Raw genomic sequence first — 21,625 nt, forward strand, 5'->3', positions numbered from 1 at the left:
GTTTTCTTTTTTCAGAAGAAAAAAAAAATCTCATGTTTGATAGAGCTCAAAAAATTGAGAGCGAGTACATAGAGAAAATAATTATACTATAATTCAGTTACCAAATTTACTATTTTTAAAGAGCAAAAGCTTTAAGCCCATTGGATTCCCTTACTTTTTTTTCTTTACCTTCTCTTTCAAACCATGCTAGTTTTGTTTTAAGGTTTCTTCATTTCTCTCCGATTCATGCACCATCAAAGTTCAAGGATGATTTCTAAAAAAATTCAACTTCTTATTTTATTTTATTTTGTTTTGTTTTGTGACGAAAACTTTTCTCCCTTGGTTGTTAAAGATAGGTTTTTGAGCTGTAGATGAATATTATGATTTATAGATAAAGAACATTTCTTTTTGTGCGGGGGCATGAAACTGAGAGATCAGATGATTAAAAGTGATGTTATGCAGCATCATGGCCATTGGTAGTCGAAAGTGGAGACAAGCACTTGTCATGTGGTCCTAAGAGTAAGGACTTGTACGAACAGTGTGCTTGTTATCATCACCAAATCATGTGCCTTGTGTTTGTCACTTTGTCACATAGGAGAATCTTTGCTGGTCTCGTCTCCTTTATCAAATGAAATGTTATTTATACGGTGTAAAGCTATTTCACTGGTCATACCTTTCCATTCACGAGAAGGAGATGTTAGATTCGAGGAGTGGTATTCTTCATGATTTTGAGGAAAAAAAAGAAAGAAAGAAAGAAAAAGCACATTTTAGAAAAGTAAAAGAAGTACATTTGAAAAAAAAAAAGGGGTGTTACTTGTCCTGTGATTAATGCTATTTGGATTTGTAATTGTTTGAAAAAAAATGTACACAACAAGATTTCATATATAGCACATCAAGTCATATAAACCACGGGCATTAAGATTGATACATGGCTTCACTCAATCAATAATATCCACATCTTGCACCTTCACATTGCAACAGTGTTGCTGGAACGACAATCAGCACGTTTGGTCCCAGTAAACAACACTTTCAATGAGCTTCCCAACCCTTCATTCAAGCACCAGTGGTCTAGTGGTAGAATAGTACCCTGCCACGGTACAGACCCGGGTTCGATTCCCGGCTGGTGCAAACCTTTTCTGGTTTTCCCTTTTTTTTTTTATTCCACTAGCCGTCTGATGGACGAACCGCAGCAGCAGCAAGCCGCCGTGGGGGAAGACAGCGAAGATGATGAATCCGTCGGACTCGTCCTCATCCACTTCAACGAGTGCTACGTCTATTTGGGACCAGCTCTTCCCCTAATCCCATCACCGTTGTTCACACCCCCTTTCTTTTGCCAGTAGAAATCATCCCCTCTGTTGAGAAATACGATTGCATTTCTCAAATTTGTGTCTTATATTTGATTAGTTTCGAGCAGATACCTCTGAGGAAGAGCGCAGCTTCCTCCAGATTTTGGGTTTAATACATCATCCATTCTCTTCGAAATGGAATTCCTCCCCCACCTCTCCTGTTTCCTTGTTAGCTGGAAAGAGCACCACAAGCGCTCGAAATATATGCGTATGGACGAATCGAGGATTCATCATGATGAACGAGCCATACATCCATGCCATTTGATATGATTGCCGCTCGCCCTCACTCTCGTCTCGTCTCGTCTCGTCTCTATGGGAGAGACCATCGGCCGACACGAGACCAATTAGCGACCGTTCGGGCTCGGACCATGCGTGATCCTAGCCCGAACCGAACTCCGTTAACGTAACTATTCCGGAGGTTCCTTAGAACACAACTCATCCCATAAACGCCGCACCGGAGTCGAGCATCGGCAGCAGAAGATAAAGTCCCTCCCCACCCCCACCCCTACCCCCTCCCTCCCCTTCTCGGTCGCTTGGAGATGCCATTTTAGTCCTCGTAAGTTTCTCCTCATCCTTCTCTTCTCATTCTTCATGCACCATCTGATTTGATAAAGTAATTTTCTTTCTTTTTACCTGAGCGTTTCTTTTTCTCCTATCGGAGCGACAACTCAAATCTACTAATCCTTCTACTGTTGCCCTTAATTGCTATTTTTTTCTGTTATTTTAATGAGAAAACGGCAGAAATCCCCGATCGGCGCTGCAGTATGTTAGCCCTTTTTGTTAGAAAATGCAAATTAGCCTTAGGTAATATTCGACCGTTACTTTAATACCGTTTTAGCCAATTGGTGGATCGATTTTGATGGCACTGAGATGAGCGATTTCGGGCGTCATCCATTTATTTCTTAGTTTATGAGGTCTATTTGTTTCCTTGAATTATTATGATCTCAAAAAGTTATACAAATTTTGTTATTTTCGTTTTTCATTTTTGATTTTGGGTTATATTTGGCTGACACGAGAAATGGGGCATCCTCGTCAATCTGAAGGATAACCCCAGATAAACAGTAGAGAAATAACAGCTCTAGGTTGAAGAAGTGAAGTAGATCTAAAGAGTTTAAAGGAGTCGTATGATAGGAAAGAGTGGAACGAAAGAAGGATAACTAGTTGGTCCCAGATATATTGGTTTGAAGCTTGTTGGTAATAGTCTTAGTCACATAATTTAGAATTTGGAGTCATTAAACGAGAGGGAAGTACATGATTTTGGCAGATAAAGAGGAGTATTTTGGGAAGATATCTGAAAAAAAATATTCTAGAAAGTAATCGAACATAAATAGAGGAAATGACTAAAGAAAGTTATGTAACGTTCAGGAATACCATGGAATTTGCTAAAATCTTGCAAAATCTAATTTTTCCCATTAAACTAGATACACTGAGAAAACTATAATCTGAGAATCCTTCTATACTTTGGAGTTGTATGGATGCTGTTTGATCTCTAATTCTCTATATCTTCCAACCACAAACCAACATTGTATTGTATCTGTTAAAGGTGACTCTCCCTTTTACATACATTTATATGATCATATTGTACAACATGTCCTACTCTAATGTTTCCTAGTTTCTACTAGTTTGGTCATATTGAATTCATAAATTGCCTTTGCAGGGAGAAGTAGACCATGTCCTGAATGGGCTTGCATATAGTGAACTATGAAGGGCTACCATTCTATGGAGCATTAAGGTATTTGATATGTCAAGCCTGTTCCCCTGATTCTTGATAGGAAAACAGCTACAATGAATGTGCCATGTTATGTTTCATAGGCATGAAAATCATTTTTAACAAAAAAAAGGGGGGTTCCTCCTTGAGCCATTATTTTTGATATAGAAGCTTGATTAAAAGAACATGTACTTATTTTAATCAACCAAGCATCTTGTCATAGATAAAGCAGTCTTATTTCATTAAAAAAAAAAGAAGAAGAAGATAAAGCAGTCTTATGGTGTAAGGTTTTAATATATGAAGGACATGCTCTTTCTCACCATTTTTTTTAACAAAGAGTTCTTTCTGCAAGGGAAATGGGCCTGCTTGAAGTATTCAAACACATATTGCATGTACAACAAGAGTTATAAGGTTCCAAGTGGAGCATCAGATCATTTAGTCCCACCAGTGAAAATATCAAACAACCTTGTGCTTTGCAGTGGCATGTGTTGATACATGTTGGTGCAGTTTGATTTCAGTTAGTGCATTGCAAAGAGACCAAAAATACCTTTAATTGATTCATATTGATATCGGTACAAACATGAGGGTGTTTTGACACTTTATGGGTACAACCAACTCAGAATATTAGAATCAAATAGAATTCATGAACTTGACAATAGACATTTAGGATAAGGCTCCTTGTCCTACTTTTTCAATGCATCAAACCATGTTTGCTTTTTAAAGCAACTACCCATTATTTAATTTCAAATGTCAACCTGGGCTTTGGTGATGACATCTTCACTACAACATTTCAACTACTATTTGGTAGGCAAGTTGACATTCTGACATGTTTGAAATGGAATAAGAAATTTAAGAATTTCAGGAAACCAAGTGCATCAGAGTTGATGATGAGAAATGAGCATTCTTTACGGAATTCTTTGCATGTTTCATGTATGCGAAAAGGTTGGTTGTGTTTATAGTATTCTTACTTTAGGAAATGCATTCCATGTTGATTCTTTTACTATGCCACCAGAATTTACTTGGGACCTATATGCACCTGTACAATGAAGAGTTTACAATTCCAGCGAGCACCAATTCTGGCAAATGTTCAAATGTCTTCTTTCAATGCATCTCGAGCATTGATCCACGCTTATTCCTTTCCCAAAGAGTACTCTGTTGGAGCTTTGCAACTTGTCAACGATGAAGAATCATTTAAACTCAATAATCAGCCGATGACTACAGAATCATCTACTGAGCAGTATAAAACTGAGAAGATTTCAGCAGATAGGGATGGAGAATGCCAGTTGCATGATTTAGACAATGTTAAATATGAGGAAGCTGGTGGTCCTTCTGATCATGCAAAATGTACTTCAAATATGTGGGACAAGGAAATCCAGAGAAGGCGGAAGATTGGACTAGCAAACAAAGGTAGAACACCTTGGAACAAGGGAAAGAAGCACAGTGAAGGTATAATCCATCTTACTTGTCATTTGAGTTGGACCTAATTTACACGATTCTTATCCCATGCTTCGATAACAGAGACGAGAGAGCTCATTAAGAAGAGGACCATAGAGGCCTTGAGAGATCCCAAGGTGATGTCATGTAAGCATCAGTTTCATTCTGTTCTCCCATGGGTGCTGGGGATCTTTCTGTTGGTATCCTTGGCTTTTAGACATGCTGAATTTGCTAAATTCCTTTTATTCTTTTGTTAGGTTAAGAAGAAGATGTCTGAATATCCTCATTCTCATAGGTATCTTCATGTTTGTTATTTAACACGATTAGTGTCCATTCATTATATGGTCCTTGGTGCAGATTGCTTGTTTGTGCAAAAAGCTGAACTGTGGAAGGTCAAAACTGATCAATTCAAATATTTCTTGCAGTGATCAGAGCAAGGCGAGAATAAGTTCTGGGCTAAAAAAGTCATGGGAAAAGCGCTTGAAACATAGAAGATCACAAGAGAATTGCTGCATTATGTGGTCGGGAAGCATTGCAGAAGCAGCAAGAAAAGGTGGTTCCGACCAACAAGAATTGAACTGGGATAGCTATGAAAAAATTAAAGCTGATATCGAATCTCAACATATTCAGCAGAAAGGAGAAAGAGCAAGGGCCAGAGAAATTGCAAAGCTAAGGGCAGGGAGAGTGTCCCAGATTAGGGTAGAAAATGTTGCAGGGCTTGCTAAACAGAGGAATAACAATGAAAAGAAGGCAGAAGCTAACAAAGTTGAGGCATCATCATGGAAGAGATCAGAGGATGAGAAAAAGAAGACAGTTTTATCTAAGGATTTCAGACTTAAGGCAAGATTGATTAAGGTAATACCACAGATGCTCTCTATGGCCTTGCACTTAAAAATCCCTGTTTGTAACTGTTGTCCAGTACTTCAATTAGCAGCAGTTACCTGATTATGCATGAATTTTACATACCCACACTTCCTCCCATATATTTATTTGGATCTACTCTGTCTGCATTTTGCTTACCTTCCCAAGATCCAGTGGAAGTAACTGATGAAGACAATCCTGCAGGTCTCACACCACTAAGATATAGACATTGATGGTGTATTTTCTTTTCAACTTTCTTCACAGTCTGAAATGTTCTCATTTTAATTTTGCTTCTTGTCCAACTTCCCTGCAACTTCTCCACCAATCCAATATTTGTTGCCTTACTAATGCAGGGCTACTTTTTAATGTTAAATGAGTGTTTCCATAATATGTTGTATTTTTTGCTGAAGTTTCACCACCGTAAGAAGAAGTTGAGCGGATTTATCAGACTTCAGAGCAAGAAGATAGTTGAGCCTGAGCCACTTACTGAGAAATGGGATTTAGAGGTTATCAAGGCAGAAATGATGCAAAGAAAATTTCGCTTGCTGATCAAATTCAGGCTATGAAGAGCAGAAAAGGGAAATGCACCACCGAAGGAGTTCCAGCCTCGGCACCATTTGATTCTTCCGTCGAAGACAAAGCAAGAAGCTGATAATTCTTTTACATCTACTTCGCCGCGTAATATACACCAGGGAGAAATCAGCATGCTTCTCCCTATGCTGCTTGTAGTTTTCTATCCAATTAGAATGTGCCTCTGCTAAGTTGTACCAAAATTCATTTAAACTTGCCACATTGTATTAAATTTGAATTCCAAAATTGATTGCCAATCAGAATGATACCAAATGAAAGCTTCTCCCACGTTTGTCATACCATTTTTTACCGTCCTCGAATTGGTTCTTGTGACTTTGATTAATCCTTCTTTGATGGTGGGATATCCGGTCGTCCTGCTAAATCACAGTGTTCCAAGCATCCAACGTGGGTTTAGGGGTTGATTTATGAGATCTTATAGTTTAAAATACAACTCCTCGATATATAGACCCTACATTGTGTTGGATCAGCAACAGCCAACAGGCACAGGCATTATTCAAGATTCGCGCAGAATGTAGGGAACTTTCATCAACATACACAAGTAGGCCTAGGATGCCTCCTAAAGGATCTATAATACCCACAGGGTCCTCTGAAGCTTAGAATCCAGAAAAGGCGAACCTTGCAGGTTCTTTAAATTTTATGCTTCAAGGCTGGGACAAATCGGTTGAAAATAGGAGGCGAGAAGAGGATCCCAATTTACCTCTCCAGACAATCAGCCAAATTCTAAAATAGTGGAGAAGGAGAATGTTGGATGGTCTTTCAAAATAACTGATTGATTTGGTTGGTAAAAGGGTTTGACAGGCATTAGCGTAGGGTTCAGCAGTTGGGCTGCTCCATCCCTCAGATGTGACATTGCAGGCTGGGGTTCGCATCATTAAGTTTGCGACTGGAGCACAGATGGGAGTAAAATCTAAAATATAAGCAGCACTAAACTTCACACAGGAAGACCAGGCAAGGACAAAAAGGCATATTGCAAGATCTCCTTTAGATGCATTGAACTGATGAATAGCATCACCAACTATGTGGTTTGGACTTTTAGCGCCCCTCCATCTGAAACATTGTATGCAAAAAAAGCCCTGCTCTGATGCTACATCTCAGGTCAGCAGGTGCTTTGTCATAAGATCTTCAAAATCAGATTCTTTCCTATTTACTAAATTAGGATTAAGCCAGGAATCCAAATTTGGCCACTAACGTGTACAAACATTTCTTTCTCCACCCAGTGGATACTTAATGAAACTAAACAAATGGGTAAATAAATATATATTGTTTAAATTACAATATGAAGACATGCTTTCAATGATTTTCTTCTCCCAGAGAAGGTGGTTGATGTAACAGGCTATATTTGATGATTGATATGCCTAAACTTCAATTACCAAAAGGTGGTTGAGTACCTCAGACATCAGCATCATCATCAGTTTCGTTATCCCAATCCAATTTGAAAGAACTTGCTGATTTCATCAGCTCCGTCAGTCCAGTAAGGTCTTCCAGATAGGTTGGTTGGTTAATAGCTTGTAAAATAAACTCCATTCCTCGTCTTCTATATTCTGATACCACCTGAAATAGGGTAAACAGCATCAAGGTGAGTGGAGAACAATTAATAAACATTATCCATTGCACATAAGCACAAGCACATGTTTAATGCAATCATGTTTATATCTCAAAAGTAAAACAACATGCCTTATCCAATCTATCTAAATACAGGTAAATGCAGTATGAACAAAAGTTCCGATTGCCGTCCAAATGAATATGCTTTGTTCTGTCTATACTATTCAAATATTTGGTGCAGGTCAAAATTCAAGAATGTATGACATAGAAGCACTGAATTGGAATCTGTATGTTCTTGGAGATTCAAAAAATAAATCCAAGAGAACTGACAAGGAGCATCAGACCACAGAAACTGCAACGACAAGGAGCCAACTTACAGTTGTGCTACAGGCTGTACAACTGTTTGATGAATAGCCTACTAGTGTCATTTGAGAAAATTGGGGTATAGAGCCTCGGATTTGATGGGGCAATATACCAAAAGGCTGCTCGCTGTTGCTCATAATTGAGGTAGCAATCTCCCCTGGGGCATGTATCCTGTTAAAAAAAGCAATTTTGACTCATGTTCACGAAAGGTGGCAAGAAGCAAATTTAATTTTCTCAAATGCATGTCCTGCCGCCCTTCTACAAAGAACCATTTAACATTATAGGAAGTAGGGAAGCAGCTACCTACATTTTTCTTGAATAAATTCAAATACTTCATCAGCCACAAATGTAAGTCATTTTTCCAAAGAAACTTTTAAGGTTTACCTGTTGGGATGATGTAAAATTCCCACCAGTAGTTCTGCTGCTAGTGCAGAAGCAATTGGTGCAAGTCCAGGTCGTGTCACCGTACATTGTTGGTCCAGTGTGCGATTGGAAGTTGACTGCATCAAGTGAATGTCACTTAGTCACAAAAATAAGATCACCAATTCCAGCATTGCTCAAAAAAGAATGATCGAACATGCAAATATCTTTAGATGAAACTGTGTCAAGAGAATTACATACATCTATAGGAGCAACGACATCGTTGCAGAAATAACACCCTAACCGCTGCCCTTTATCCCCACCTATAGTCAATGAGGTTTCAACCTGAGCAACCACAGTGCTCATATCTTCAACTTTATTGCTAGAATCAGACATACAACCAAGAGGACCAGCCCCGTGACGCATAACAAGGTAACTGTCAAATCCCAAAGCTGCAGTAATAGCTATCTGCAAAAAAGATGCCACATAAGAACCTAACCATGTAAATCTGCTTATTAAATTTCTGGATGAAACATTTAAGTTATTAAGTCATGTCGATGGTACATGATAGCATGAAAGTTTAGGATATAGCAATCATATATGCATCAATCATTAATACATGCACAACGAAGGGTCTTCTTGAAGAATAGTCATACTCGTTCTTATTTAAGGCCAAACACTTCCCTGATACAAGCCTTCTAAAATCCTCTCATAAAATTTCCATTCAGTAATTCTTCTGGTTTGTTATACAAGATTCAGCCATGGAATTAGTACAACATTGATACATTATATGTTTAATAATCTAAAGCTTCCTACATATGCTGATGTCCCCCAACTTGAACCCTACCAAACAGTAATAGATGGGCAAAGCTTGGTGGTCATGGTTAGGGTTCCATTGCTTCCCATCATCACTTTTTCTCAGATATATATTACTGTTCTTGCCCCAAGTACAATAATATTGTGCACCAGTACCCTCTTTCTCGACAATAACCAACCATACGACCCATCCAACATTCCTATCATTGACTAAACTGCTAGGTGATGTAAGGTATATATGTATTAAAATGAGAAAATTCACTCGGAAACATTTACAGAATAACAGGCATGGCAGAATAAGTTAGTCAAAGCACTAGGCCGTCTGGTAATTAACTATATAAAAGGCTTCGATATATCTCCTAGCAAGGCAAGTCAGATAAAGTATAATTAGTATAGATGATAAAACACAGATCTAATATTGTTAGTGTCACCAAAATTGAATAGAAGTTTGCAATTCATGGCTTGATACGGTTGCTCTGGATCTTTGAAGCAGGGAGCACTATGCTTAGGAGAGAATTGCTGAATGCTTAGTTTTGATAATAGTTTGACATTATCATGCATTCTTGCATCCCTAAGAAGGTATCAGCAACATCAATGATCAGTCCTCCTGTTCTAGTAAAAGAAAATGTGCCCCCAATGATATATTAGATAATATACATCAGATTACAACTTGCTGACCATAAAGTTGCAAAAATATCAGGGAATCAAAGCAATATATGTTTTACACAATCTTTCCAAGATATATCCACGGTATCATGATAAAGAGCCTCACCTTGTTCAAATTTGCACAAAAAAGTGTTGGAAGCCATCTGCTTTCTCTTGTGTCTGTCAGTAGAAAGATCACATCATGGGAAGCTACTAAAGATTGAAGATGCTTGCAATCATCAAGCACGCCATCTGCTTCATGGGCAGGTACAGGATGCCCTGGCATTGGTATGGCCAGTTTAATACCTTCTGCTTCCTGCAATTAACTTCAGTTAGTTTGGCACTAGTATAGCATCTTCATATCAGGATAGCCCCATGAGATAGTCATCAGACCCACCACAGCTGGAAATATATGCTTCAGACTTCTAGCTGCTGCAACAGCTTTCAAGTCACCACCATTGAGGCAATCCTCGAATGTATACAAAGACTGTCTTACAGGATTAGACATAGCTACTCGGCCACTGTCAAGCAGTGTTATCTTCCTAACCCCCCAAGCCTGAAAATAGAATTTTGCACCATTAATAAGCAAAAAGATAGATAAATTTCAACTAAACAACAGTTACTGATTACTGACCATGAGCATTCGAGCAACCTGGCATCCAAGCGTACCAGCACCTAAAAGAAGACATCGAACACCAGCCAGGACATTTAAATTTAGAGATGGCAATGTACGCCACCTCATGAGCTTTAAATTCAAGTCTGCAGCAGACACAGCCAACCTGAAAATAAGGCAAAAGATGCGCATTCTTAATATGCATTTAAAAGAAAAGCTTTTCTTTTGTGTCTGTACTTTCAGGCAAAGAAAAAATGATAGGCTCTAGTTGATATTTATTACAATAATACCTCTCCGGATCCATGGATTCTGCAAGGTTGATAGTTCTGTATGCTAGCTTCCCTCTCTTTAGTTCCCATCCTACAGCTTTAGGAACACATTGTGGATCTCTCCAGGCTATCAAAATTTTACAAGTTTAAGACAATCTATAGTCATGAAATCCATTAAACAACTATGAGCATGCAACTAAATAGAAACAGAGCATTTACCCATTATCTGCCGCTCTACCTTGAGGTGGTGAAACCAAAGCTTCCCCAACAAGGGATAACCCCAAGTCAGCCAAACCATGTTTCTCTCGATAGCATAAAAAGCAGATCTTTTCCATGTTCCATCTCAAACTGATAAATGCAAGGAAGTTGCGAAGAGGCCATCCAGGATTATTTGGAAGATGACATGGATCATAAAAGCCAAATAGCAGCTGCACCAGCACAATGTGTAGTAAGATCAACCTATAAACTCCAAGTTATCGTTTTAGTCGAAAACATATTTAAACTCTGATGCAAAGCATGACATTGTTTATGCAAGCAAATCATTTCAATAAAAACATGACAAAAACATTAACATAAATAATACATACTATAATCCATCTACTATCAAACAAATAGAAAAAAATCAAAAGATGGAACTATACTGGAAGTAAAAGCAACTTTTTTTTGGCACATGCAAGTAAAGCAACTTTACTGGAAGTAAAATGAACAAACCTTCTGACCATCAACCTGGCAGGCTTCCCAGTCCTTTAATGGCCTCAAGGTGACATGTGAACTTGAAGCAAAACTAACCAAAAAGAATGGGATATCTGTGGAATTTAGGATGATTGACAAATTAGAGTATATCACGCAACTTTTGCCACATGATAGAAAAATCAAGAAAATAGAAAATACAAAAGCTCTACCTGCTGTCAAGCTTGAATTGCGCCATTCATTGCATGCCGCTGATAAAGATTCAGCCTATTAATAGAAAATCAACATCAGAATTTCTACAAAAACTTCTACAAAAGAAGAAATTTTCACATATAACATAGAATCATGTCAACACACCTCTTCCAGATTGAAGGCCTCTAAAGCTGGTTGCAGATTGAGTAAGGTTGCTGGAGGATCAAGTACCAATGCGGGAAAAGCAAACCAGTAGCGGAAGCTCCACTTTTTTAGATCAGCAAACGAGATGAGAAGGAACCTTGAAAGTGATGCGCTATCCTCTTCTACTTTTCCGGAGAAAATGTCTTCTAATATCTAATGGACCAATGAGTAGGGATTAGTGTGATTTCTTGAGACATTACATATGCCTGCTTGTCAGTCCTTCAATTTATGGTTGCAGTTAATAGAAAGTCCACAAGAAGGGAAAAAATTCTAACTTTCGAATCATTATCAGCACTTGCAGGCGAGATTTAAATGAACCAAGATGAGCACAAGGCTAATCCAAAACAAATACCTTTTTCGCTTCCGCCTTCAGCAGAGACTCTCTATCGAGGGCATGGAAGCTCTCTAATGTATTGGTGTTGTAAAGAATCCCAGGAACAGGACATTTATTCCGATTGCCACGAGTCATCTCAGTTGGCGATGACCGCAGACTAGGATCATGTGGCAATGATTCAGCAAGCAACGTCATATGGTTCGAAACTTGGGCGTGGGAACAAGGTGCATAAAAACCTATAAACAAACAAACTACCTTTCAGTGAATTGAAGGATTGAATCTTACATCCTAACAGAGGAACTAAAATACAGCGGTTTCTTGACAACAAGCATTGCCAAATCTTAGTTGCATCGCCTGAATTGGATGCTTTCTTTTTGAAAGAAAACAAACAGAAGAACAAATCTAAAGAGAAACCAACGGGATTACTTTTGATCCAGCACACTCTGCTATTAATTGCCCCGATTCCGTGAAAACAGGTTGCTAAACCTACCATCTCTCTAAAGATCTTTGAGCCCACAGCCATAGTACTCAAAATCACATATTAAATCAAGAAATAGGGATTACGAGAAATTAATCAACTAAAACATAAAAAGATAAATTTAAAACAGATCGGACGAATTTATCAAGAAAACCGAACCATAATCCTATCCGAAACGACCTAGGGCTAGATCTAACATAAAAGAGAGAGAGAGAGAGAGAGAGAGAGAGAGAGAGAGAGAGAAAGGGGACGTGCCGGTGATAGGGATGGGGGATTGATCGATTCCCAAGGTGTCAAGCTTGAGAGAAGAGAGCCTCCGCCAGAAGCCATCGTCCACCAAGCTCTGAAACGGAGCGAACTGCAGTATTTTTCCCGCTCTCTCCGACGAAGGCGACGACGAAGTGGAAGGGCTCTCCGCCATTGATCCCACGACTTCCTCTCTCCCCCACTCCGGGGAGGTATTAGAGCCAGAGTTAATAAGGTCGCGCAAAATTCTTCGGTCTTTCCTCCGATCTCCCGTCTGTTGCTAACTAAATAATTCCCAAATACATCTCATCCGCCCGTTGCGCGTTGGGAGAAATTCTTTTTTTTTAATCTTTCTTAAGCGTGACGATTGTATTATATACGGATGGATCGCATGTATCTTGTTGATAGGATCGAACTTGTATCCTTCGCGCGAATCCACCGTTGGATCACTGACTGATCGATTTGATATATGTGCCGCGGATGAATGACCGAGTATGGATCACTTTGAAAGCTGTGTGGTGGTGTTCCAACGGTGGATTCGCGCGAAGGATACAACCGCGATCCCTGTTGACATCGCGCCCTCCTGCGGCGCATCAGGCAATGGGAAAGGCGTGCTGCATCCGGATGCTGGTGGAATCTACTGCGAACCTTGCGATTGCTTGCAATTTTGTGGCGTGTGGAGCCGGGACGGATAACGTAAGAGTCGGCGTTCATATACGAGACTATAGTTTGGAGCTTTCGTAAAAGAATTATAATTATAAATATTATATATACTAGCTACGAGGTTGCTGGACACTTTAGGATAAATTTGGGAAATTTTAATTAGAATTTAAATATTAAAATTTATGTAAACATTGTAATTTATATGCATTTTTTTTCTTTTGATGTATTCATCTCAATTTCATCTCATGATTCATATTTTCTCGTATTTGTTGATAGTATGAACGAGCCTTTTATTGCATACCATCTTTACTTTTTAGGAAAGAAATTTGATTAAGTTATTATTATTCTCAAAGTCCAGTACCATTGGAATTCATTCTCACGTGGGTGTAGCATTTTTGAGGCATTTCAGATTTAAGAGAAAAAACTAGCTAGATTTATTATACAAATATTCTATTAGCTGTTTTTAAAATTAAAAATGTAAAAAATTAAGTTATTTTTATATAGTTTAAGGATTAAAGATTGGTATGTTGTTGTTATAGTGTAGAGAAGGCTTCTTTAGTCCCACATCGGTATGAGTCAAGAGCGAATATGATTTATATGGATTGAAATTTTCTCTCCTAATATGAGACGATTTTTAAAGGACAAAACCGTGAAGCTCTAAATGATCAAGATCTATTGGAGCTTAAAGATTCATTGAAGTCTAAAGATGATCATAAGTCAAAGTGGACAATACCTCACGTATACGGTTTTGATCCATAGCGGAGGCAGCTGTAAAATTTTTGAAAATAAAAAAAGATAATATGAAATAAAAAAAATAATATTTAAAATATAACACATCTTATTTGTTGGTGCATAACTATTTATTGTAATAAATATTAGATGCATGAAAATATAAATAGAATTGGAAATTGGCTCAAGCATTTTTAAGGCCCATCAAATGTAGAAGTTTCAATTGATAATTTAAGTTTGGTACAAAAAGATTTGATCCAATTTGATTCTAGATTGATGTTCAACTGATCGACTTCTAGGCCTCTAAAATATCCTCTCTAAGACTCCTATGCCCCTATTTTTCTTCAGCTCTTACCTCCTTTATTTCTCTCTCTTTCTTCTTTCCTCTCGGTGCTTTTCTTTAGCCCTTGCCTCCTTTGTTCCTCTCTCTTCTCCTCTTTCCTCTCAATTTTATCTCTCACTCATCTCTCTCTCCCCCCCATCCCCTCTCAGTGCGCCCTCTCCATTTGTCTTTTTAACATCTCTCTCTCTCTCTCTCTCTCTCTCCCCTTCCCCTTCTCTCTCAGTGTTATCCTCTCTTTTTCTCTAATCTCTCTCTTTCCCTTGTCCCATATTGTCTCCTCTCTTTCTAATCGATCACTTTTCTGCACCCCCTTTTCTCCAGTGCTTTGTTAAATAAATAATCCAACTCGATCCACAATGAATTAAATAGTCATGCATTACCACCCTTACTCTCTTCCCCTCTCTTGCTCCTGATGTCCTCTTCTCTCTAGTGAGCTCGACCCCTCTCTTCATCTCTCTTGGACTTGACCTGTGTTAGGCCCATTTGAGCTGCGGGCTGGGCTCAAGTTTAGGCTCGATGTAGAGCCTGAAAGATTTCTTCAGCCTTTGATTGGGCTTTAAGCCCGTGTTTCTTTTTTTAGATTGGGCTTGGGCATAAAGCAAGCTTTACTTGGTTTGGTCCAATTTCAGCCCCAATGGGAGCCAGGGAGTTTACCTTAGCAAGAAGACTAACCAATTTGTTGCAAATGCCTGGTTAGATCCGGCTACCCTAACATCTCATCCACTGTGTGGTCCATGATATTTGAATGGCAATCGAAGAGTTTTCCTTCATCATGTAAGCATACTATGAGGAACATGTTTTACAAATGGATGGAAATGGGTTCCGATTTGGATCGAATGGTATTAAGGCAACAGAGGAACATTGTTTTTCGCATCGAAATGGAAATTCCTAAGAGGTATATGTAGAGCATTTTACAGAACAAAAATAAATAGAGCCAAAAAAATTGAAGCACCATGGATGAAAGCACTCGAGGGAGATTCTATTTAATAATAGATAATATATATTTGGTGGTTAGTTACGATGGAGAAGAATTCGATAAAGGAGAAGAATTCGTTAAAAGAGAAGAATTCATTATCTTGGTCTCTGCATCTAATCATAGAATGCAAAAAAAAAGGTCAAAACCTTGATCTTTTCTTAATTTTTTTTAATTCAAAATGGGTCAATTTCAATTTTTGTTTTTTTTTTAAATCAACAAATATAAAGACATGACACTTGATCTGAAAATAGAGCCGGACTAACCAGGAAAGGATGTCGGAAACTCGAGCACATACAATCCGGGGAAAAGGCATCAAATTGGAAAGAAGAATGTCTGGCCAATGAAACTTGAATGTGCATGCGTGTGGATCACCGTTAGCTTCACGGTTTGGTGCTTTCCTCTCCAAGCTAGAGATCAGAGCGGTGATGAATAGCTATTTCAAAAAAGAGTCTGCATATGGATCTTATTTTTTAGACAAAAAAATCGTACAGATTCAACCGAATAATTGTTACTATCCATTAAATTGATGAAGCCGAAAACCTTATTCCATTCTTCATCCTTTAAAATGAACAAAGTAAAAGTCAAAAACCAAAATTAAAGTCTTTAACGAGCTTCTCATTCAAGATAGAGCCCTTACTGCAGAGAATATGAGAAAACGCCATATGCAAGCTCCTTCTAGTTATCTACTATGCACAAATCATGAGAAATCAACCGATCATCTAATGATTTTATGTCTTATTTCACTGCAACTTGGCAGCATATTGCAAACAAACTTCAGATAGGGATAACTTTCACTTCCGTTCCTCAGTTATGGAATGATCATAAACGAATAATCCCCAATAGTATCAGTCCTTAAATCTGGGACATGGTAGTCGCATCTATTTGTTGGATTTTATGGAAGGAGAAAAACAGAAAAAAATCATCTTTGAAGCTTTCTTCCCCAACGCCACCTACTCATGTTTGCTCACCATGCTTGCTAAACTGACCTCATGCTATGATCTCCAAACGAAGTTTGGAATTGACAAAGCTCTGGGAGCTCTCACACAGGGCATGAATAAATACGTTGGCAATCATTATAGAAGTTAAAAGATGAATGGAAACACTATACTCTTGGGTCTTCATTTCATGATCATTTTTTCTATACATGTCACCTATTTAGACATTTGCATGGGATTTTAGTCATGATCCCTGTTATGGGGTCTTACCATCTCAGTCAATGTCCTTAGGACTTATACTCTGGAGCTCTCGAGTTGACAAGAACATCGATGTGAGCCTTTACTACCGATCATATCAGAAAGTCAAGGTCATCAAAAAGCCAATCTCATCGGAAGGTTGAGATTATTATTATTTGGGCACATGACAGCGAATCATTATCTGAGTTAATGACACTCTCAAATTACATCGGCCCATGTCCGACCTACCTCTCCAGTATTATCTGCTAAGTTAGCTTAATCCAGCAACTACTAGTAAGCCGAACACTTGCCTCGGTTATCTGCCGATCTTCTAAAGTGTATGGACTTCAGTTGTCGAACGACTTGATTATTGAATGCCAAAGGCATGATGCCCAGTTCAGATATTTATTGATATTAGTCTTTCTACATTAGTTTGTTACCAATGTGTCATCAGTAGTACGGATGGTTATCTGACAGCTATCATCCAGTTCAGCCGTAACTGCCTTCCAGTTGTATTCTAGCTCATTTGCCACGTAGATAGTTGACCACGATCTCATATACAGCTAGCGGATACAGCTAAGTATGATCTCACTTTCAACTAATACGTACAGCTATACTATAGCTCATTTACAGTTGGCTCTAACAGCCTAACAAACTCCTCTAATGGCCTAACAAATTCTATAACGACCTCTTTAGCCCCTCTATAAATAGAGGGCCAGGGATTCTCTAATGGCAAATTCTAATTCCAAATTAGAGTGAGACTCTGCTAGTGAAAACTTTGTCAGTTCTTGAACAAGGACTCTAGTTTCTATAAAGTCCGATCTCTCTAATCCCACTCAATTTCTCTTGCTCTACTACTCTTTTTCACTATCTGTTCTCTGGCTCAAGACTGACTTAAGTATCGGAGGATCAAGAATCAAAGAATCTCCATCGATTTTTGACTTATTTTGTAGATTTTTGTGAAGACACTTCAGATCGGACTGCTACCGACCTTCAGCTCGACTTCGTCCAATCTGTCCCAATCTCAGATTTTTAGTCTCGCAGAAATAAATTGGCGCTAGAAGAAGGGCTGACTAATTTTTTTTTTGGTGGAGAAGATGGTCAGAGCACGAGTACTAAATAATTCTTTAGCATCTCCATCCTCTTCGGACATTTCGCCAGAAGCTTTCCAGCAACAACCAGTTACTATTGATTCTCAATAATTCAACCTACTTGTTCAGTAGGTTCAAGCCCTGATAGCAGCTGTTCAACAGCTTCAAAAGAATGAGGAGTGACAACAAAAAGAAGTTATCCCTCTGAAAGTTATTTTTCAACATAGCTATCAACCAGTCCATCAAGATGAACACCACATTGATGATGAGACTGAGGGTGAATCTGCTCCAAACAATACAAAAGTTCAAAAAGGAGATGATCTGAAGCACAAGATTCAAGTTCTTGAGAAGCGCCTAATGGAGATTCAGATAGAATGTCGATCTCAAAATAAAAATAGCTTTAATTTTCAATCTCCCTTCTCTAAAAAAATCTTTAGTGAGCCAGTCTCAAGATGATTCAAGATGCTTGTCATTGAATTATTCGATGGCTCCATCGATCCAATGAATCATTTTGAGGGCTACAGAGCTCTTATGGTATTGCAAGGGGCCTCCACTGCCCTACTATGTATCACCTTTCCTGTCACCCTAAAAAAAACAACGAGGGTATGATTTTTTGGACTTCCACAGAGATCCATTTCTTTTTTTGAGTAACTCGAAAGATCATTCGTTACCTACTTTGGTAACAATCGATCTCATTTGAGGCATACAAACAGTCTGTTCTCTATCAAACAAAAGGAGGAAAAAGACCTTCGAAAGTATATGGCTCATTTTAATGCAGTCAATCTTGAAGTTAAAAATTTAAATAAGGTTGTGACTATGTCTGCCTTAAGGTGAAGGCTCCAAAGCAACCATTTGGTGTTTTCTTTAAATAAAAAATTTTCAAACACCTATAATGACATGCTTGATCGTGTTCGAAAGTATGCTCAAGCTGAAGAAGAAGAAAGCATACTCCATCGGATAAGAAAAAAAAAAAGAAGAAACGACCAAGGAAAGATGGTGAAGCTCAACAAAATAATAATAGCTCCAACTGATCTCAAAAAAATTTGAGGTCAAGAAGTCCACCTCGGCACTTTGAATCCTACACTCCTTTGTCTACCCCTCAAACATAGATTCTCATGAAAATTGAAGGAGAAGGATATCTTTGAAAGTTCAATTCTATGAAAGCCCCACCAGCTAAAAGAAATAAAAGAAAATATTGTCATTTCCACCAAAACCATGGCCACGATATCGAAAACTGCAGATAACTGTGAGATGAGATAGAAGCCTTGGTGCACTAAGGTTATCTCGATAAATATGTAAGGCCAATAAAAGTAATTGAATATCCACCTCAGATGGAAGGAAATTTTGAAATTCACAACTAACCAATAGCTGGGGTCATCAATCTGATATCCGGCATATCATAGAAGGCTGGTGATCTATCCCTTAGGAGGCAACCAATTCTGATCGGTAGAGAGCCGATCTAGATTTTCTATTCCTCGTACTTGAAATTCTAAAAATCTCAAAGTATTATCAATAAAAACACTCCATAGAGCTAATTTTTGTACATCATGTGCTATGCAAAAAATAAAAAAGCTGATCTCCGGATTGAGCTTAAGCCTCGAAGGGCCAAGATGGAGATAATATCTCCTGATCGATGAAAAGCTGATCTTCGAATCGAGCTTAAGCTCCGAAAGGCTAAAATAGAGATAAGATCTCTTGATCAATGAAAAATCGATCTTCGGATGGAGCTTAAATCCCGAAAGGTCAAGATGGAGATAAGATCTCCTGATCAATGAAAAGTCGATCTTCGGATTGAGCTTAAGTCTCGAAGGGTTAAGATGGAGATAAGATCTCCCGATCGATGAAAAATTAATCTCCGGATCGAACTTAGGCCTCAAAGATCCAAGATAGAAATAAGATCTTCTGATCGATAAAAAATTAATCTTCAGATCGAGTTTAAGCTTTAAAGGATCAGGATAGAGATAAGATCTCCTGAGCGATGAAAAGCCGATCTCCGGATTGTGCGTAAGCCCCGAAGAGCCAAAAAAGTAAAAAGTTGATCTCTGGATCGAGATAAGTCCCGATAAGATCAAGATCAAGTGAGATATCCGATCTTTGGATTGAATCTCACAAAAATCCAAAATCTTGAAAGGACCAAAATATAAAATGAGATATTCGATCTCTCGATTAGACCTCACAAAATATCAACTTGACAAGTTTCGACTTAAATTCTCGAATAATATGCCCTTGCAAGGGAAAAAATGAGGTACTAAAGATTGAAATCTTATCAAATATGTAAGAGATCCGACCTGCCTACTCCGAGCTCAAGTGAAAGGATGCAGTGGTTCACTTGAACCAAACAGCACAGATTCGCCACCTCGGATAAGTTGAGGATTCTTTTTCATAAACTACTTTCGTTCAAAGCAATCTCTTTGGACTCATAAGTAGGGGACAAGTGTTGTGGGATCTTACCACCTCAGCTAATATCTTCGGGATTTATGCTCTGGAGCTCTCAAGTCGATAAAAACATCGATAAGAGCCTTGACTGCCGACCTTATCAGAAAGCCAAGATCATCAAAAAATTGACCTCATCGGAAGGCAGAGTCATCATCATCTGGGCACATGGCAGCGAATCATTATCTGAGTTAATGATACTCTCAGATTACATCGGCCCATGTCTGACCTACCTCTCCAGTATTATCTGCTAGATTGGTTTAGTCCAGTAACTGCTAGTAAGTCGGACACTTGCCTCGGTTATCTGTCGATCTCTCAAAATATATGGACTTCAGTTGTCGATCGACCTGATTATTGACGTCAAAGGCATGTTGTCCAGTTCAGATGTTTATTGATATTAGTCTTTCCATATTGGTTTGTTATCGACGTGCCATCAGTAGTACGGATGGTTATCTGACAGCTGTCATCTAACTTAGCCGTAACTGCCTCCTAGTTATATTCCAGCCATTTGTCACGTGGACAACTGGCCATGATCTCATATACAACTAGTGGATACAACTAAGTATGATCTCACTTCCAGCTAATACATACAGCTATACTATAGCTCACTTACAGTTGGCTCTAGTGGCCTAATAAATTCCTCTAATGGTTTAACAAACTCTGTAACGATCTTTTCAGCTCTTCTATAAATAGAGGGCCAGGGATCTTCCAATGGTAAGTTCTAATTCCAAACTAGAGTGAAACTCTGCTAGTGGAAACTTTATCAGTTCTTGAACAAGGACTCTAGTGAAGTAGCTCGAGCAGAGATGGTTGGTGGCCTAAGAAAGACCCTACCAATGGATTAGGATGAAATAAAAAACGTAAGCAAGGACTCCGAAGCAACCCGTACAGTCGGTTAAAAAAAAACTGCAAGATCCTCAATAGGATTTCAAGGAGCCACTGAGAGATGGGTGGGCAACTTTAGGTCAAATGAGAAAAGGATGGAAGAGAGACATGCTAGATTCGAATCCTGGCCTATCTATGTTCGGTAGATTATACTGCCCAGGTGCAGGGCGGACAATTTTCAAACGGACTCCTTTTCTACAAAGTTCGATCTCTATAGTCCCACTCAAATCCTCTTGCTCTACTACTCTTTTCCACCACTTGTTCTCGAGCTCAAGACTGACTTAAATATCCAAGGATCAAGAATCGAAAGATTTCTATCGGTTTTTGACTTATTTTGCAGATTTTCGTAAAGGCACTTTAGATTGGACTGCTACAGACCTCCAACACGACTTCGTTCGATGTGCTCCAATCTCAGAGTTTGAATTTTGCAGCAACAATTCCAAACATCCACAATAAATATCTTGTAATCCTATACACTGTGATACTATACATAACATCCTCCTTTTAATGAATCTGATGGATCTCCCTCTCATTTTCTATCAAAAAAAAAAACAAATCCCGATTATCGTTTGACCATTCGGTGGTTACTGTGGTATCGAATCATGCACGAAGATGCATGAAGGTGTGTGATTTTTTATTTTCTTTTGGTAAATTGGATGATT

General features: G+C 38.6%; 1 protein-coding gene and 2 non-coding genes across 3 annotated transcripts; 2 read left to right on the forward strand and 1 right to left on the reverse strand.

Annotated features, from left to right (window-relative positions):
* Positions 1 to 1,036: 1,036 nt before the first annotated feature.
* Positions 1,037 to 1,107, forward strand: TRNAG-GCC (transfer RNA glycine (anticodon GCC)). The gene has a single exon. It is a non-coding gene; the product is annotated as a tRNA-Gly (tRNA).
* A 516-nt stretch (positions 1,108 to 1,623) lies between these two features.
* Positions 1,624 to 6,195, forward strand: LOC105047591 (uncharacterized). The gene is made up of 7 exons (XR_012141983.1): positions 1,624 to 1,881; positions 2,983 to 3,057; positions 4,046 to 4,479; positions 4,552 to 4,604; positions 4,725 to 4,762; positions 4,893 to 5,322; positions 5,739 to 6,195. It is a non-coding gene; the product is annotated as an uncharacterized protein (transcript).
* An 843-nt stretch (positions 6,196 to 7,038) lies between these two features.
* LOC105047590 (ubiquitin-like modifier-activating enzyme atg7) lies at positions 7,039 to 12,957 on the reverse strand. Its single transcript, XM_010926579.4, has 14 exons — positions 12,681 to 12,957; positions 11,966 to 12,183; positions 11,575 to 11,766; positions 11,430 to 11,484; positions 11,239 to 11,333; positions 10,766 to 10,955; positions 10,549 to 10,654; positions 10,280 to 10,424; positions 10,043 to 10,201; positions 9,773 to 9,961; positions 8,446 to 8,652; positions 8,209 to 8,324; positions 7,839 to 7,995; positions 7,039 to 7,470 (listed from the first exon to the last, which is right to left on the reverse strand). Exons 1-14 carry the CDS (start codon positions 12,844 to 12,846, stop codon positions 7,309 to 7,311), a joined length of 2,157 nt encoding a protein of 718 aa, XP_010924881.2. The 5' UTR covers positions 12,847 to 12,957; the 3' UTR covers positions 7,039 to 7,308.
* Positions 12,958 to 21,625: the final 8,668 nt, after the last annotated feature.

The sequence above is a fragment of the Elaeis guineensis genome, chromosome 6 (genome assembly GCF_000442705.2).
Source record: "Elaeis guineensis isolate ETL-2024a chromosome 6, EG11, whole genome shotgun sequence".
NCBI lineage: Eukaryota > Viridiplantae > Streptophyta > Magnoliopsida > Arecales > Arecaceae > Elaeis > Elaeis guineensis.

Excerpts from the sequence above, each read along its gene's own strand:
- LOC105047590 (XM_010926579.4), bottom strand. The coding sequence starts at position 12,846 with ATGGCGGAGAGCCCTTCCACTTCGTCGTCGCCTTCGTCGGAGAGAGCG. Across the intron at positions 11,485-11,574 it reads AGGCCTTCAATCTGGAAGAG|GCTGAATCTTTATCAGCGGC; the intron begins GTGTGTTGACAT and ends TTCTATTAATAG. Across the intron at positions 11,334-11,429 it reads CAATTCAAGCTTGACAGCAG|ATATCCCATTCTTTTTGGTT; the intron begins GTAGAGCTTTTG and ends TAAATTCCACAG.